The 19,631-nt window shown below is 43.1% G+C and overlaps 1 protein-coding gene across 1 annotated transcript; it reads left to right on the top strand.

Moving 5' to 3' along the window:
• The first annotated feature begins 304 nt into the window (after positions 1-304).
• Positions 305-17,778, top strand: LOC110509745 (sphingomyelin phosphodiesterase 4). Its single transcript, XM_036967296.1, is given in 21 exon segments — positions 305-464; positions 853-938; positions 1,111-1,197; positions 4,320-4,456; positions 6,793-6,868; positions 6,977-7,085; positions 7,222-7,274; positions 7,389-7,540; positions 8,269-8,401; positions 8,512-8,583; positions 11,675-11,806; positions 12,534-12,682; positions 12,793-12,883; positions 13,005-13,102; positions 14,869-15,032; positions 15,166-15,371; positions 16,145-16,375; positions 16,501-16,632; positions 16,718-16,846; positions 16,927-17,215; positions 17,218-17,778. Coding segments are annotated over 20 exon segments (2,496 nt in total). The 5' UTR covers positions 305-464; positions 853-899; the 3' UTR covers positions 17,235-17,778.
• Positions 17,779-19,631: the final 1,853 nt, after the last annotated feature.

Genomic DNA, 19,631 nt, shown 5'->3' on the forward strand with positions numbered 1-19,631 from the left:
ACAAGCACACTTATCATTGCATTTGCAAAAAGCATACTTTGCACTTATCTTGATTTAGATTAGTTGAATTCCTTATCAATACATTTGCATGCATATAATATCCATGATGATTGATTAACCTTATTGATTAATTGTTGATACACTTAGGAGGTAAATGTAACACTATTTAACAGTTAGTAATATTGCTTTAACACAATTCCACGTGGTCTATGAGCCAGCTATAAACCTTGGTTTACTACATTTTGTTTTGTTTTGTTGCAACACTGCCATCTACCTAGATTAGCCTACCTGACTCTTCCTTCCCTAAAGTACTATCCACATGGGTGCGCTGTGTTCACAAGAAAGCTGCGGTCGCGTGCCATATCCTTTTAGGGAAATGACATCATTTTCGCTTCACGCTGCTGTGTCTAATGGAAACGCGCTAGATTGGAACTTGAAAGTCTGAACATTTGTAGTCGTGGGAGGTAAGACACACTGCAGTTTTATTTTCTATAATGAGATGCGACTATTTTGTACCGTACCGTTAGCTTCTGCCTGCCAGTGCCACATTGTTATAGATGGGTTAGCTTAGTTGTACAGAAAGCTAGCTAGCAGACGTTAGTGCTAGCCGGCTGATATTAGCTAACGTTAGCTAGCTAGCTAGTCAGCCAAGCCATGGTTTCAGCCACGTCTAAATGTATCGTCTAGCTAGCTATCTTGCTTCCTATATTTAAACATGTTGTATCCATCTCTGTACTCATAGCTAACGTTAGTTATCTAGCTAGCAATGGTGCTACTGCTAGTTAGTTTGCTTGACAGAAAGAAATGTCAACAAAGCCCCTCTCAACCCTTTCTGCTTTGTGTTCTCCCCAGGTGTCAAGTGGATTTTGAAACGTGACCCGTCTCGAATAGAATCTTATATGGCTGCCCCAGCCTTGCAACAGCCCAGTTTTCTTCTGGTTAGTGGTAACTCCTATATTGTATTGCTCATCATGAGCTAGTTACATGTGAAATATATGTTGCCTGCCTGAAGTTCTCATGAGCCAAGTCAATGTCACAAAACGTCAGTTAACTAACACTGTGACAGCAGTAACTGTTGTCTACTCTTATGATGTTCTCTTCTCGTTACAGGCCAATCTGAAAGTTGACTCGACCACCAAACCTTTTCTCCAGCGGTGCCAGGAGCTGGTGAAGGTCATTGATGACTACCCTGCAAAGGTGCAGTTTGCTTGTATAGACCAGCGTTGTTGAAGCAAGTTGTCAAGTCTGGATAAAACATTGAATCAAATTGTATTTGTCACCTGCGCCGAAAACAACAAGTGTAGACCTTACCGTGAAATGCTTACTTACAAGCCCTTAACCAACAAAGCAGTTCAAGAAATAGTTAAGAAATTATTTACTAAATAAACTAAAGTAAAAAGTAATTCAATAACAATAACGAGGCTGTATACAGCGGGTACCGGTCCCGAGTCAATGTGCGGTGTGGGCAGGTTAGTCGAGGTAATTAGTACATGTACAGTACTAGTCAAGTTTGGACACCTACTCATTCAAGGGGTTTTTCTTTATTTGTACTGTTTTCTACATTGTGGAATAATAGTGAAGACATAAACTATGAAATAATACATATGGGATCATGTAATAACCAAAAAAGTGTTAAACAAATCTAAATATATTTGAGGTTCTTCAAAGTAGCCACCCTTTGCCTTGATGACAGCTTTGCACACTCTTGGCATTCTCTCAACCAGCATCACCTGAAATGCTTTTCCAACAGTCTTGGAGTTCCCACATATGCTGAGTACTTGTTGGCTGCTTTTCCTTCACTCTGCAGTCCAACTCATCCCAAACCATCTCAATTGGGTTGAGGTCAGGTGATTGTCACCAAACTAGATGGGATGGCGTATCGCTGCAGAATGCTGAGGTAGCCATGCTGGTTACGTTTGCCTTGAATTCTAAATATATCACGAACATTGTCACAAGCAAAGCACCATCACACCACCACCTCCATGCTTCACGGTGGGAACCACACACGCAGAGATCAAAGATTTCAAATGGACAGATTTCCACCGGTTTAATGTCCATTGTTTGTGTTTCTTGGCCCTAACAAGTCTTTTGTTATTATTGGTGTCCATTTTATTTTCATTTAACCTTTATTTAACTAGGCATGTCAGTTAAGAACAAATTCTTATTTACAATGACGGCCTACTCCGGCTAATCCCGGACAACGCTTGGCCAATTGTGCGCCACCCCATGGGACTCCCAATCACGTCCTGATGTGATACAGCCTGGATCCTTTAGTAGTGGTTTCTTTGCAGCAATTCGACCATGGAGGCCTGATTCACGCAGTTTCCTCTGAAGAGTTGATGTTGAGATGTATCTGTTACTTAAACTCTGTGCGGTATTTATTTGGGCTGAAATTTCTCAGGCTGTTAACTAATGAACTTATCCTCTGGAGCAGAGGTAACTCTGGGTCTTCATGAGAGCCAGTTTCATCATAGTGCTTGATTGTTTTTGCAACTGCACTTGAAGAAACTTTCAAAGTTCTTGAAATTTTTTGGATTCACTGACCTTGTCTTCAAGTAATGATGGACTGTTGTTTCTCTATGCTTATTTGAGCTGTTCTTGCCATAATATGGACTTGGTATTTTATCAAATAGGGCTATCTTCTGTATACCACCCCTATCTTGTCACAACACAACTGATAGGCTCAAACGCATTAAGAAGGAAAGAAATTCCACAAATTAACTTTTAAGAAGGCACACCTGTTAATTTAAATGCATTCCAGGTGACTACCTCATGAAGCTGGTTGGGAGAATGCCAAGGGTGAGCATTTGTTAGGTTAGATTACTTGTTAGATATTACTGCATGGTCGGAACTAGAAGCACATGCATTTCGCTACACTCGCATTAACATCTGCATAACCATGTGTATGTGACAAATAAAATTGGATTTGATTTGAAGCTGTCATCAAGGCAAAGGGTGCCTACTTTGAAGAATCTCTAATATATTTTGATTTGTTTAGGACTTTTTTTGGGGGGGGTTACTATATGATTGCATATGTGTTATTTCATAGTTTTGATGTCTTAACTATTATTCCACAATGACTTGGGTGACTGAAGTCTTTGAAAACATTTTGGGCCTTCCTCTGACACAGCCTAGTACATAGTTCCTGGATGGCAGGAAGCTTGGCCCCAGTGATGAACTGGTCTGTACACATGACCCTATGGCAACTGCTTGGTCTAATAACGAGCAGTTATCATACCATGCAGTGACGCAACCGGTCAGGATGTCATACCATGCAGTGATGCAACCGGTCAGGATGTCATACCATGCAGTGATGCAACTGGTCAGGATGCTCGCAATGGTGTAGCTGTAGAACTTTTTGAGGATCTGGGGACCCATGCCAAATATTTTCAGTCTCCTAAGGAGGAATAGGTGTTGTCGGGCCCTCTTCACGACTGTCTTGGTGTGTTTGGGCCTTGATCGTTTTTTGGTGATGTGGACACCAAGGATCTTAACTCTCGACCATCTCCACTACAGCCCCGTAGATGTAAAGGGCGGTGTGTTCGGCCCTCCTTTTTCTGTAGTCCACGATCAGCTCCTTTGTCTAGCTGATGTTGAGGGAGAAGTTGTTGTCCTGGCACCACACTGCCAGGTCTCTGACCTCCTTCCTCCTCCTTCCTGTCTCATCGTTGTGATCGGCCTACCACTGTTGTCATTAGCAAACTTAATGATTGTGTTGGAGTCGTGCTTGGCCACACAGTCGTGGGTGAACATGGAGTGCAGGAGGGGACTAAGCACGCACTCCTGAGGGGCCTCCATGTTGAGGATCAGTGTGGCAGATATGTTGTTGCCTACCCTGTCATTCTTAGTTGCTTGGAGGTTTATGATTTATATAAAACGCTTACTAGTGTTTGTTTTTTTTAAAGGGTTGGGGCAGACCCATAAGTTGGATTCTCCAGGCTTTCATGCCAATGTGGAATGTGTTTAGGCAGCTGTTACTGTGTGGTATGGTGGGATCAGAGGGGATATCAGGGTAGGGTGACACAGTTCCTGGAAATCAGTGTCTCAGGAACAGCTGCTACACTGCAGATGCCTCACTCTGCGTGTGCGCGTTACAGAGGAAGAGCACCTATCTGGCAGTAGGTCAGAAAGAGCATTGAACATCCCTACCCAAACCGATTCAGCTCAAATCAACCATGTTATCCAATCTCATTCATCCTCTTGTCTTCCACCGGAAGTTTCCTCTCCATGATCTGATGACATTGTTGTGGAGGGAGACTTAAGCAGGGATAATGGAGGTAAGCTTGTGACTGACAGCATTAATATCGTTCTCTCTTCAGGAGCTGCACCTGATCTTCCCCTGGCTTGTAGAGAGTGTTTTTGGCAGTTTGGATGGGGTCATCATGGGCTGGAACCTGCAATTCCTGCAGGCACGCAGCAATGAGTACAACATCGTCATGGACTTTCTCGATCCTAGGTAGGCCTCACAAGCTCCTTTGGTGTTAGCTGCTATTTGTAATGCTCGTGTAACACTACAGCGTTGCTCCCTATTGTATTCGGTTGCACAAAAACAGTTTGTGGGAAGCCAGAAGTTACAAATATATATATATATTTCAACTTTCTATGCCAGTGGGCAAGACGGTTGGTCATTAAAACGGGGATAATGTGAGAACGTATTATAAAAGACTTTCCAAACACATAGGGTGTTAATGTTACTTTGGTGTGTGTGTCACTTCACTGTGACACACTATGTATTACAGTGCATTTGGAAAGTATTCAGACACCTTGACTTTTTCCACATTTTGTTACGTTACAGCCTTATTCTAAAATGGATTAAATACTTTTCCCCCTCATCTATCTACACCCAATAACACCATAAAGACAAAGCAAAAACAGGTTGACATTTTTGCAAATGTATTTAAAATAAAAAAACATAAATATTACATTTATAATAAGTATTCAGACCCTTTACTCAGTACTTTGTTGAAGCACCTTTGGAAGCGATTACAGCCTTGAGTCTTCTTGGGTAGGATACTACAAGCTTGGCACACCTGTATTTGGTGAGTTTCTCCCATTCTTCTATGCAGATCCTCTCAAGCTCTGTCAGGTTGGATGGAAAGCGTTGCTGCACAGCTATTTTCAGGTCTCTTCAGAGATGTTAGATCGGGTTGAAGTCTGAGCTCTGGCTGGTCCACTCGAGACTTGTCCCGAAGCCACTCCTGTGTTGTCTTGGCCGTGTGCTTAGGGTTGTTCTCCTGTTGGAAGGAGAACCTTCACCCCAGTCTGAGGTCCTGAGCGCTTTGGAGCAGGTTTTCATCATGGATCTATCTGTACTTTGCTCCGTTAATCTTTCCCTCGATCCTGACTAGTTTTCCAGTCCCTGCTGCTGAAAAACATCCTCACAGCATGATGTTGCCACCACCCTGCTTCACCTTAGGGATGGTGCCAGGTCAGACATGCTGCTTGGCATTCAGGCCAAAGAGTTCAATCTTGGTTTCATCGGACCAGAGAATCTGGTTTCTCATGGTCTGAGAGGCCTTTTGGCAAACTCCATGCGGGCTGCCATGTGCCTTTACTGAGAAGTGGCTTCCGTCTGGCCACTCTACCATACAGGCCTGATTGGTGGAGTGCTGCAGAGATGGTTGTCCTTCCGGAAGGTTCTCCCATCTCCACAGAAGAACTCTGTTAGAGTGACCATCGGGTTCTTGGTGACCTCCCTGACCAAGTCCCTTCTCCCTAGATTTAGCCTGGCTGCCAGCTCTAGGAAGAGTCTTGGTGGTTCCAAACTTCTTCCTTTTAAGAATGATGGAGGCCACTGAGTTCTTGGGGACCTTCAATGCTGCAGAATTGTTTTTTGTACCCTTTCCCAGATCTGTGCCTCGACACAATCCCGTCTTTGAGCTCTATGGAGAATTCCTTCGACCTCACAGCATGTTTTTTGCTCTGACATGCACTGTTATCTAGATAGGTGTGTGCCTTTCCAAATCACGTCTAATCAATTGAATTTACCGCAGGTGGACTCCAATCAAGTTGTAGAAACATCTCAAAGATGATCAATGGAAACAGGATGCACCTGAGCTCAATTTCTAGTCTTATAGCAAAGGGTCTGAATACTTATGTAAATAAGGTATTTCTGTTTTTTTTATTTGTAATTTGCAAAAAAATTCTAAACCTGTTTTCGCTTCGTCATTGAGGTATTGTGTGTAGATTTGAAGAGGGGGAAAAATGTATTTGATCCACTTTAGAATAAGGCTGTAACATAACAATGTGGAAAAGGTTAAGGGGTCTGAAAACTTTCCGAATGCACTGTATGTGTAACTGTGTTGTTGTATGTGTCGAACTGCTTTGCTTTATCTTGGCCAGGTCGCAATTGTAAATGAGAACTTGTTCTCAACTTGCCTACCTGGTTAAATAAAGGTGAAAAAATACATAGAAAATCAAATGTATGTTGCTGTACAATGTGACAATGTCTCTTTTGTACCATTACTGTGTGTCTATGACAACCCCTCAGGAACCTTACATTTTATTCTTTTTAATTGGACATTTATTTAACTAGGCAAGTCGGTTAAGAACAAATTATTATTTACAATGATGGCCTACCGGGGAACAGTGGGTTAACTGCCTTGTTCAGGGGCAGAACAACATATTGTTATCATGTCAGCTCGAGGATTCGATCCAGCAACCTTTTTTGGCCCAACGCTCTTACCACTAGGCTACCTGCCGCCCCAGCCTAAATTACTTTATAAAAAGCATTTTTCGAAAAATAGTAATGTACTGTATACTACCTTAATTATGATTGTATATGCTTTTCAGTGGGCCAATGATGAAGCTTGTGTACAAGCTTCAAGCAGAGGAGTACAAGTATGAAATACCTGTCAGCTTTCTCCCTGTAAGTCTCATCCCTTTTTAAACATTTTTTATTTTCTCAATTTGAAACATAGCAAGGTCGTCCACAACAGTGATTGGTGTAAAGCTTGGATGTTATTTTCTCTTGCAGGGTCCTGTAAAGGCATCTATACAGGAAGGTGTCCTCCCAGATTGTCCACTTTTTCACAACAAGCTGCAGTTTCCTCTGTCTGGTCTCCAGACACTCAGCCTGGCGCTCAGTATCCTTGATGCTCAAACTCAAACTCACTCTGTCCTCACCTTCTCACAAACATACAATGTGGACAATGACAATGTTTGCTTACATTATTTACATTTGTTTTGTAGTCTGGTGGTATGTCCTTAAACCATCTGCAGATCCATTTGAATATTACATGTTCATATTTGCTTCCAGTCTTATCACACCAAAGGTAAACCCTACTCAACTGTCATTACAACAGTACATGTTTTGATAGTTTGTGATAACTTCCATGATAATCAGACGTATTTGACCTAACATGATAGTTTTGATGTGATTTTCTCAGAACTACCCTCTGGGCCAGCATGTGAGCAGCTTGGACAATGCGTACTTTGTGCTTGTGGACACCTACCTCAAGTACTTCCTCCCTACAGAGGGCAGTGTTCCTCCCTCTCCATTCGCCGACAATAGAGGCTCTGTGTCTCCACCTGCTCCCAGGTACTCTACAGTGGGGATAGGTCTTATCAAAATAATGTTTCTGATAGTGGTGTAAAAGGTACTCTGTGGTTATACTTGAGTAAAAGTAAATACCTTTTTTCATATAAAATTACTCAATTAAAGGTCACCCAGGAAAATACTTTTAGACTTTTATTCAAGCAGTATCTGGTTTGAAATGTACTTAAGTACAGTGGTGGAAAAAGTACTCAATAATCATACTTGAGAAAAAGTAAAAGCTATACAAACCAGATGGCACAGTTTTATTACCGACAGACGGGCACACTCCAACACTCAGGCATAATTTACAAACACATTATTTGTGTTTAGTGAGTCCGCCAGATCTGAAGCAGTAGGGATGACAAGTTGTTGTATTGATATGTACGTCTATTGGACCATAATTCTGTCCTGCCTTAACATTAGAAGTACTTTTTGGTGTCAGGGAAAATGTGTACTAGTAAAAAGTATATCTTTTCTTTAGAATTGTAGTGGAATAAAAAGTTGTGAAAAATATATAAATAGGTCAACTCATGTGCAGATACCCCAAAAATGACTTAAGTTGTACTTTACACCACTGGTTTATGTGAAAGGGTTGTGATCAGTAGAGTGAGAAAAGATGCTACCTGAACTTGTCCAATAAGAGCACACACTTTTACCTTTGGCTCCTCTTAGTTTCTCCTTCCTTCCTCATGCTATAACTCTGAGCTCACGGTTATGTCTTTGGCACCCAGGGCTCCCAGCGTGCCTTTTGCAGGGTATGGCATCCACAGCACCAGCCTCCTCAAGCGCCACATATCCCATCAACCCTCGGTCACTGCTGACCCTGCAGCCCAGGAGATCTGGAGGTCAGAGGCATTACTACAGGTGAGGCTCCTTCATCCTTTGTCAGTCATGAATGCATTAAGTCTGAATGATGTCAGTCAGGTGTTTAGGGAATCGGGAATAAGACGTGTGTTTGCGTGTGTTACCCCCAGGTTTTTGTGGAGATCTGGCTGCATCACTACTCCCTGGAGATGTACCAGAAGCTGCAGTCCCCCCAGGTGAAGGTAAGAGCATGTCACATGGACCCTCCCACCACCAAGCTCCCCCTTCACCCCTGCACGGCAGCAACGCACGGCTGACTGGCTGATGAACCCCCCCTCACTTGAACAACGGCAGGGCTCGTCCCACTCAAGTGCCATGCTAGAGCTTCCTCCATGGACCCCACATGGTGATCAGTGTCAAATCAACCTGTCCCCTGGCTGGGACTGGGACACAAAAAGGTTGTCCTATTTTCAACTAGAGGGGAGTATTTCTATAAGACTTGCACTCCCACACCTGGGCTATAAAAATGTAGTTTATATCCATCTCCTTTGCGCTGCATAGATGGGTATACTGTATGTTAGTTGCTGTTTCTTATGCTTCTTTGAGGGTAACTGGAAAATCAGGCAGAGGGAGGTCTGGCTTTGGTTTGTACTGATCTATAGTCTCCTTATTTGCACAGATTAGGAAACATGAATGCTATCAAAATGATCAAAGTTCAATGTTAAACCAATCAAAATGGGGCACAGTAAACATCAGGCATTTGTAATTATTTTTGAAAGGCAGGCTTTTTTTATTTTCTTTGTTGCTGAATTATTGGCTTATGGGCAACTGCAGAGCAAATGTTCTGCACTGATTTGGCATGTGTATCTGGTAGTAGTGCTTTAGCTTCCCGCCTGACCTGTGCATGCCGTGTGTGTGTGTGTGTGGCACCATTAACTGTTTCAGTGCCCTTCTCTGTTGTTTATTTGGCTGCTAGGCTGGTTGCCAACTCTACTTCTGTTCATGTATCATTTAGCCACCACCCTTTGTCATGATCCATACACCTGTCAAATCCCCAATGGTGTACAGGCCATACCCTTCCCATCCCTGCTGTCCCCTAGTAACTTAGTACATTCCCAGTAGAGGTCGACCGATTAATCGGAATGGCGTATTAATTAGGGCCGATTTCAAGTTTTCATAACAATCGGAAATCGGTATTTTTGGACACTGATTTGGCCGATCTTTAATTTTTTTTCACCTTTATTTAATCTTTATTTAACTAGTCAAGTCAGTTAAGAACACATTCTTATTTTCAATGACGGCCTAGGAAAGGTGTTAACTGCCTTGTTCAGGGGCAGAACGACAGATTTTTACCATGTCAGCTCAGGGATTCAACCTTGCAACCTTAGTTACTAGTCCAACTCTCTAACCACCTGCACTCCACGAGGAGCCTGCCTGCTACGCGAATGCAGTAAGCCAAGGTAAGTTGCTAGCTAGCATTAAACTTATCTTATAAAAATCAATCAATCAATAGTTAACTACACATGGTTGAGGATATTACTAGTTTATCTAGCTTGTCCTGCGTTGCATATAATCGATGCAGTGCTTATTCGCGAAAAAAGACGGTCCTTGCTCCAATGTGTACCTAACCATAAACATCAATGCCTTTCTTAAAATCAATATACAGAAGTATATATTTTTAAACCTGCATATTTAGCTAAAAGAAATCCAGGTTAGCAGGCAATATTAACAAGGTGAAATTGTGTCACTTCTCTTGCGTTCATTGCACGCAGTCAGGGTATATGCAACAGTTTGGGCCTCCTAATTTGCCAGAATTTTACTTAATTATGACATAACATTGAAGGTTGTGCAACAGGAATATTTAGACTTATGGATTCTACCCGTTAGATAAAATACGGAACGGTTCCGTATTTCACTGAAAGAATAAACGTCTTGTTTTCGAGATGATAGTTTCCGGATTCAACCATATTAATGACCTAAGGCTCGTATTTCTGTGTGTTATTATGTTATAATTAAGTCTATGATTTGATAGAGCAGTCTGACTGAGCGATGGTAGGCAGCAGCAGGCTCGTAAGCGTTCATTCAAACAGCACTTTCGTTTGTTTTGCCAGCAGCTCTTTGTTGTGCTTATGACATCAAGCCTATCAACTCCCGAGATTAGGCTGGTGTAACCGATGTGAAATGGCTAGCTAGTTAGCGGGGTGCGCGCTAATAGCGTTTCAAACGTCACTCGCTCTGAGATTTGGAGTAGTTATTCCCCTTGCTCTGTATGGGTAACAATGCTGCGAGGATGGCTGTTGTCGATGTGTTCCTGTTTCTTGCCCAGGTAGGGGCGAGGAGAGGGACGGAAGCTATACTGTTACACTGGCAATACTAAAGTGCCTATAAGAACATCCAATAGTCAAAGGTATATGAAATACAAATGGTATAGAGATAAATAGTCCTATAATTCCTATAATAACTACAACCTAAAACTTCTTACCTGGGAATATTGAAGACTCATGTTAAAAGGAACCACCAGCTTTCATATGTTCTCATGTTCTGTGCAAGGAACTTAAACGTTAGCTTTCTTACATGGCACATATTGCACTTGTACTTTCTTCTCCAACACTTTGTTTTTGCATTATTTAAACCAAATTGAACATGTTTCATTATTTATTTGAGGCTAAATTGATTTTATTGATGTATTATATTAAGTTAAAATAAGTGTTCATTCAGTATTGTTGTAATTGTCATAACGACAAAAAATAAAATTGGCCGATTTAATCGGTATCGTCTTTTTTTGGTCCTCCAATAATTGGTATCGGCGTTGAAAAATCCTAATCGGTCGACCTCTAATTCCCAGTCTGTTAAATTGCATAGTTTAAGTTAAGTATGTGGTCCTCCATAGTGTAAGAGATGCAGTATCCCCTCTTCCTCCCCCCCTAAAAAAAACCCGACCTGTCATGGCCATTGGACAGAAACAATCCTTTTACCTGTGGACTGTTCTTCAACCTAAAATAACAAACCCTGTTATTAACCATGTGTTGTGTCTTCTGTGCCTCATTGATGAGGATATTTACTGTTTAATCTCTCCTGTCTTGGGTGTGGAAAAGGCTACTGCATCACCCTAGCTGTCATAGCATTGTGTTCTTGTGGCCAATATCTTTTTGTTTCTTGTTTTCGCCCATATTTGGTGTTCATTCCTTTTCCTTTGTGGATGCACTATATCCCTTTTTTCTCCTTTCTATTCTCATGTTCACCTCCTTCCCTTCTCCCCCTCTCTCCTCCTTTCCCAACTGTGTTGTTGTCGTTTCCCTCCTCTTCCTCCCCTGGTTGTGATGGGTCGTACAGCTGGCGCTGCTGCACTATCGCCTCAGTATGTCCAGCATGCCGTGCCAACCCCTGACCCCTCCTGGCTCTGGGACCCTCGACACGTACCAAGTACTTTTACCTTTTCATCCACTCCCACCGGGCCTGCTGGAGGTAAACCTAGGCCCTGAGGACAGAGTAGTATTAAGGTTAAGGTGGGGAGGTCAAGGGTACTTCTCTTCAACAAAAAAACAAACATTTGAATGCCGTTACAGTGCGTTCTGTAAAACCAACTGCCTGGTTGACGCAACCAGTCAAAGACCTATCCTTGGATGGACCCCATTTTGACGGCACGAAATTCACATAACGTTAAACATCTCACAGTAGGATCTGGCCCATAGAGAAGTATCCTTGAAAGGAGAATGTGCCTTCAAATCATGTTTTGAGTTTGAAGAGTGGCGTTTTCATTGTATGTAGCATGTGGATGTCTGTTGTGTTGCACACTATCCTTAGTTAATGTGTCATTGTTGTCTTTCCCATCTCACATTCTTCCATTGAGCAAACACTACTACAGTATACAAAACATTATAAATAACAATTGCCCTAAATCAATTAAATAATTCATCAAATTGTCTACTTTCCTCATTCTAAGAATAATGGATCTGAATATCAATTTGAAGTACTGTATGTGCCTGTTTCTGAGCTAGACACGGATTGAATTCTGTTTTCAGCTAGGCTTTTTCAACAGCAGGGTAATTTGAGAAACAGTAACAATGGCTAGGGGAGGAACCAGGATTAGGGGAATGTTCCAAGCCCAATGTGTGATTGGTTGTTATCCGAGGAGCTTTGTGTGATTGGCTGCTGCCCCTGTGGATCTCTGTATGACTGGCTGCTGTTTCAGGAGACTTTCACCCCGACAGAGGAGCACGTTCTGGTGGTGCGTCTCCTGGTGAAGCACCTCCATGCCTTTTCCTGCAGCCTGAAGCCTGAGCAGGTCTGCTCCTCGCCCTCGGCCCACTCCCACGCCAGCCCCCTGGAAGAGTTCAAGAGGTGAGCTGAGCAGTGAGCACCCCAATAGTCAGACATCAGGGTCCACGTTCTCTCCAGGAAATCAGTCGATCTAGTTTTGTCTGTAATTCACTGTGGCCCTGTCTCTGTAGGGTGGTGGTGCAGCGTTTTGTCCAGCAGAAGCTCTATGTGTTCCTCCAGCACTGCTTTGGTCACTGGCCTTTAGATGCCTCCTTCAGAGCGGTAGGTGTTCCAACTCCATCCTCAACCTTCTCAGCTTGACTGGTGTCAATCACAACTCTCTCTCATTGGGTCCACTTTTTTATTTTTTTTGTGCTCTTCTCTATACCACCACTGTGTTTAGGTGTTGGAGACGTGGCTTAGCTACATCCAGCCGTGGAGGTACACAGGAGAGAATACCAATCCTCAGACAGACCAGAACAAAGGTGTACCTGAGAAATGGTGAGTTATCTGTTGGATTACAGTATACAGTGCCTTGCGAAAGTATTCGGCCCCCTTGAACTTTGCGACCTTTTGCCACATTTCAGGCTTCAAACATAAAGATATAAAACTGTATTTTTTTGTGAAGAATCAACAACAAGTGGGACACAATCATGAAGTGGAACGATATTTATTGGATATTTCAAACTTTTTTAACAAATCAAAAACTGAAAAATTGGCCGTGCAAAATTATTCAGCCCCCTTAAGTTAATACTTTGTAGCGCCACCTTTTGCTGCGATTACAGCTGTAAGTCGCTTGGGGTATGTCTCTATCAGTTTTGCACATCGAGAGACTGACATTTTTTCCCATTCCTCCTTGCAAAACAGCTCGAGCTCAGTGAGGTTGGATGGAGAGCATTTGTGAACAGCAGTTTTCAGTTCTTTCCACAGATTCTCGATTGGATTCAGGTCTGGACTTTGACTTGGCCATTCTAACACCTGGATATGTTTATTTTTGAACCATTCCATTGTAGATTTTGCTTTATGTTTTGGATCATTGTCTTGTTGGAAGACAAATCTCTGTCCCAGTCTCAGGTCTTTTGCAGACTCCATCAGGTTTTCTTCCAGAATGGTCCTGTATTTGGCTCCATCCATCTTCCCATCAATTTTAACCATCTTCCCTGTCCCTGCTGAAGAAAAGCAGGCCCAAACCATGATGCTGCCACCACCATGTTTGACAGTGGAGATGGTGTGTTCAGCTGTGTTGCTTTTACGCCAAACATAACGTTTTGCATTGTTGCCAAAAAGTTCAATTTTGGTTTCATCTGACCAGAGCACCTTCTTCCACATGTTTGGTGTGTCTCCCAGGTGGCTTGTGGCAAACTTTAAACGACACTTTTTATGGATATCTTTAAGAAATGGCTTTCTTCTTGCCACTCTTCCATAAAGGCCAGATTTGTGCAATATACGACTGATTGTTGTCCTATGGACAGAGTCTCCCACCTCAGCTGTAGTTCTGCAGTTCATCCAGAGTGATCATGGGCCTCTTGGCTGCATCTCTGATCAGTCTTCTCCTTGTATGAGCTGAAAGTTTAGAGGGACGGCCAGGTCTTGGTAGATTTGCAGTGGTCTGATACTCCTTCCATTTCAATATTATCGCTTGCACAGTGCTCCTTGGGATGTTTAAAGCTTGGGAAATCTTTTTGTATCCAAATCCGGCTTTAAACTTTTTCACAACAGTATCTCGGACCTGCCTGGTGTGTTCCTTGTTCTTCATGATGCTCTCTGCGCTTTTAACGGACCTCTGAGACTATCACAGTGCAGGTGCATTTATACGGAGACTTGATTACACACAGGTGGATTGTATTTATCATCATTAGTCATTTAGGTCAACATTGGATCATTCAGAGATCCTCACTGCACTTCTGGAGAGAGTTTGCTGCACTGAAAGTAAAGGGGCTGAATAATTTTGCACGCCCAACTTTTCAGTTTTTGATTTGTTAAAAAAGTTTGAAATATCCAATAAATGTCGTTCCACTTCATGATTGTGTCCCACTTGTTGTTGATTCTTCACAAAAAAATAGTTTTATATCTTTATGTTTGAAGCCTGAAATGTGGCAAAAGGTTGCAAAGTTCAAGGGGGCTGAATACTTTCGCAAGGCACTGTAGGTCAGGCTAAATAAGTGTGCTAGCAGTGTTTCCTTGATGTTTTACTCAGAGGCACGGTTTAATATTGGTGTATTTGTCTTACTGATTCCGAAAATGTTCTGATCCATCTTCTTGACCAGGGGCTTGTTTGTTCAGGAGAACCTGCTCATGTACACAAAGCTCTTTCAGGGCTTTCTCAACAGGGTGGTACGCATAGACCTGGTCAACGTCAAAAATGCACTAATGGTCTTCAGGGTGGCCAAAGTCTTCGCTCAGCCAAACCTATCAGAGATGATTCAGAAAGGTAAGAACAGAAACAATCACCTAGTCTTATGATACTTGTGTGATGCAGATGCACTAATAGTAATGTCCAACTACAGTAGACTGTGCTATCGCTAACCTGTCCTACCCTAACCCTCCTATCTGTCCCTCCCCAGGAGAGCAGCTGTTTCTGGAGCCGGAGCACGTCCTCCACCATCGGCAGCACCGGGTGTTCCTCACGCCAAGCCACGGTGGAAGCTTCCTGTCTGCCCGGCAGTCCGTGGTGACAGACGGGGTTTTCAGGGTGAAGAGCCACGTGTACGGCCTGGAGGGCCAGGACTGCCAGTACAAACAGATGTTCGGCACAGAGCTGAGGGGCGCGGTGAGTGGAGTGGAGGCAGCATACTTGGGGGTGGTTTCATTGCAATTCCAGATTTGCAAGTTTGTTATTCCAATTCCCATTTCTGGATTTGAACCCAACTTTGGGAGAAAAGTGCTAATGAGGCTAATGGTGAGCGTTAACCACCTGCTACAAGCACAGTCTGTGTGGACTTTATTGAATTTGCTAGGCTGACTGTTCACACATTTTGTCATCAGTTAACTGTAGTCTCAGTTGAGTAAAATGAACTATCTACGCTATGCAAGATTAGATTGAACTGTACTGTGTTGCTGACTTTCTGGAGAAGACGATGTTCTTCTTGCTTCTCACAACCGCCCAGGCCTGCCCTTCATCTTAGATTTACATTTGTCATTTAGCTCAGGGTCCAAACTCAGTCATGCCTCCCCCTGGGTAAACGTTTTGGTTTTTGCCCGAGCACTACACAGCTGAATCAAATATCCAACTCATCATCAAGCTTTGAATCAGCTGTGTGGTGCTAGGGCAAAAAACTAAACGTGCACCGAGAGGGGGCCCCGGGACCGAGTTTGGGAAACCCTGATTTAGATGCTTTTATCCAGAGCAACTTAGAGTAGTGAGTGCACACATTTTCATACTGGTCCCCTGTGGGAGTTGAACCCGCAACCCTGGCATTGCAAGCGCCATGCTCTAACAACTGAGCCACACAGCACCACTAGAACCAATCAACAACTACTCCTTTAGTCTGATGTTTTGAGGCTGCATATAAGCATGGTCACTGTCATCCTTCTTTGATGTAGGTCCTGAAGCTCATTCAGATCATCGCCCAGGCGAGGCAGACAGCTAAGAGGATATCAGATCACTCAGCTGAAGTGGCGGCCAATAACTCCTTCATGTCTTGGTTTGGAATGGGCTCCCCCGACCTCAACTACACCTTCAATGGAGGAGAGGTGGATGACACTGGGGAATGTGTCAAGAAGACCCACGAGTTCCTGGAGAGGTCACTGGACTACCTCTGTCTGATATTTCGTGTAGGTTCACACAGACTTTTTCCTTAAGATTTTCGCATGTGCTAAACTGCTGTAATTGATATAATCAAACTTAATTCAACTAATGTTGGGTGAAAATGTGTCATGCTATTCTGTCTCGTCTCCAGCTGAATGCAGGGCAGCTTTCTCAGCTGATGGCAACCCTGGGCTCTGGTCAGGACGATGGGAACTCCAGGCAGCTACCAGACTGTGTTCAGGGTGAGAATGGACTCATCCTCACAGACCTGGGCCGAATGCAGGTCAGACTACTTATTCAACTCACCCAAAACTACAACCCCAACCATGTCATAGAGGGATTGTTAAAAATGTGTCATGTTTTTGCAGATCATCAATGGACTGCGTAGATTTGAGATTGAGTACCAAGGAGACCCAGAGCTTCAGCCCATCAGGAGCTATGAGAATGCCGTCCTGGTCAGACTGTTTTTCAAGATCTCGTCCCTGGTGAATGAGAGGGTATGTGATATGTAGCCTAACAGAATCTGAGTTATCATAGCCCAAGCATTCCGTAATCAGAACCATTCTCCCCTCCATAGTTCGGAGGTCACATGGAAGTTCTGTGCTCGCGGCCGGACTTCCTGGGCCGGTTGGGACGACACTACCTGGCCAGCCCCGAGGTCATGGCGGACGGCAGGCAGAGGAGCCCAGAGACACGGCGAACAGCGGAGAGGAACCGACGGCCGCGGCTAAGTCTGCGCACACTGGCGAGCTACAGAACCCTGCTGATGCTTCTATTTCTCTACCTGTTTGGGGTGCTGTTCTCATTCGGGCCCATATCCAGCACACTGCTCATCCTTACAGGCGGCTTTCTCTATGGACTCTTCATAACCCTGTTTGGAGATAAACTCAAGTCCCAGTAGCAGGGGAATGAAAAGTTTTTTTTTGCCACCTGCCTTTGCTTGGCCATCTTATGATATATTCAGTCCCTTTTTATTCTTGTAAATAAATACAAGTGCATTGCTTTTCAGATGAAGTTTGCAAAATCTTTTTTTTAAGCAGTTTTACTGATTGACAGTTGTATGATTTAATATTCTAACAAAATATTGAATGTTTTTCAATTGAACATTGAAAGGATGGTGGTGATTATCCTCAAACTACAAGATTGACCAGTGTAATAAATAGTTACATGAGTCTTGCACTAGTATTTTGAATTGATGCTAATCATTTAACTGAAGATGGTATTCTTTGCCTTTATCGTTTTTGTATGATTGCTTGTCTGTATGTGTGAGCTTGCAAAGACGACAAATGTAGTTGTACAATGTTGCATTCGAATGGCAGAATTATTTCCCGTCACCGATTGAGACAGTCTGGTTGTCATGGCAAAGTTAGCAGGCGTGCTTGTCCACTAAAGACAGGTGAGAGGAAAAATAAATCGTAAATGCACTTGGGTGATCTGTGTTTTGACCTTATCTCGTTCAATTGTTCCTGAACTTTGCACATTGTGGCGGTGAACAATCCTTGCGCTCGGGAACGTTTGTGGTAAGGGGTTCTGCGCGATTATTGATGTGGGACTTGCTAGCTAGCCGGGTTAAACGGTCGTCAAGTTAATGTATCTTATTAAAATGTGATTTTTAAACGTAAGCTTAACCACACCGCTAACCGTATGCCTAACCTTAAATTAAGGCAAGTCTGTCCGAAATCTACCTCACTGGTCCCATGTTATATGCTTTGACAAGCCTTTTACTTTCCACAACCACTTCATGTCCCAGTCTACGAACCAAGTTAAGTCTCATCTCACCGCAATATGGATACCTGCGTTGCATCCAGTGTTGCCAATTTAGCAACTTTGTCGCTACATTTAGTGAGTATTCAGACCCCTCTAGCGACACATTTTCAAAAAAGCAACTATTGACAAATCTAGCGACTTTTTCTGGTGTTGTTGGAGACTGACGTGAAAGCGCCTATCGTTCTTACTCTTCTCAACGAGCAGCGGGTGCTGCCGTGGGACTCACCCCCGTCCCAAAGCACTCCCAGGATGCCCAGTCCTCGCACAGCAGTGCCTCCCAGCTGCAGTCAGAGCAGGAGATGTTCACCTCTCTGTGTCCAGACTGCAAATGAATCGCCGCCGCTGGCTGATCCCTCCCTGGTTTACGTATTTTTTTTTAACCTGAATTAGGGCCAGACTAGTTACCATAATTTTCTCACATTGCCATTGACAGTTTTTTATATTGTCTCTTGTTGGTCCATTTAGATTGTTAATGTAGATTCTACTGTAAAACAATTTTATGGTTAAAAATGTTTATGTTTTACTGTGACTTGTTGTAGGCTCCTAAGTGGACCATGAGGTTAAAACCAAACCAAATTCTGGAAACTAAACAAAAAAACGAAGTAACTCCGCCAGAGTGTTTATTTTGGGTCACTGTTGCCGGTCCCAAGGAATTGTGACATATAAAAAAAACAAATCGATAGAAGAAAGTTCATTTGTAGTTCTAAACATATTTGGGGTGTTTTTTTACTCGCTTTTTGTCTCCCACGACATTATTCCCCTCTTCTACAGCGTCCATCACAATTACGTTCACATGGCCAATTATGCAAATTCTGCGATGACGTCATTTAGCGACTTGTAGCTACTTTCCTGACTGAGGAGTTGGCAACACTGGTGCATTGCTTCAGATGAATATTCAGTTGTTGCAACTACAGGACAATGACACGTCAGAACCTATGTTTGAACTGCTTCCTCCATGTCCCTGCACCTTTTTTGGGAACCAGGCAAGGGTGACCCTCCCAGCCCTCAAATAGCCTGAACTCCAGAATCGCAGGGAGATACAGAAGGAGGCTGGACAATAGAACGAGTCAAAATTCACCCAAGGCTGAAAACGACTTTAGAACGTTGGCTAAACTGGAACACTAGCGCGTGCCCATAGCAAATGAATGGAATCGAATGTTCGCAGAGCCTGTTTTGACTGGAGTGAAGCTTGTATCCCGTTTTATTTTACCACTACAATCTGTTCTTAGGACAAAACTGAAAAATAACATCTCGTGTAGAAAGTAAACATCCGCACCTCAATGGTGCCAAGTGTGCTTATGTGTCTGCATAACGAGGAAGTAGGAGGAAAAATGGTCTAGCGTTTGATGACGAGATACACTGCCCAGCCTTACTTAATTAGAAAGAGATTCTCATGATTAAAATGGTGTCCAATTAAAAAAATCTAAAATATACACATTGCGAGATATTTGGCAAAATAGACAGACATACCTATATTTCCCTATAGTAAACAATGGGACAACCTCAGAGTAACAT

This window comes from Oncorhynchus mykiss, chromosome Y (assembly GCF_013265735.2).
Source record: "Oncorhynchus mykiss isolate Arlee chromosome Y, USDA_OmykA_1.1, whole genome shotgun sequence".
In the NCBI taxonomy this organism is placed as follows: Eukaryota; Metazoa; Chordata; class Actinopteri; order Salmoniformes; family Salmonidae; genus Oncorhynchus; species Oncorhynchus mykiss.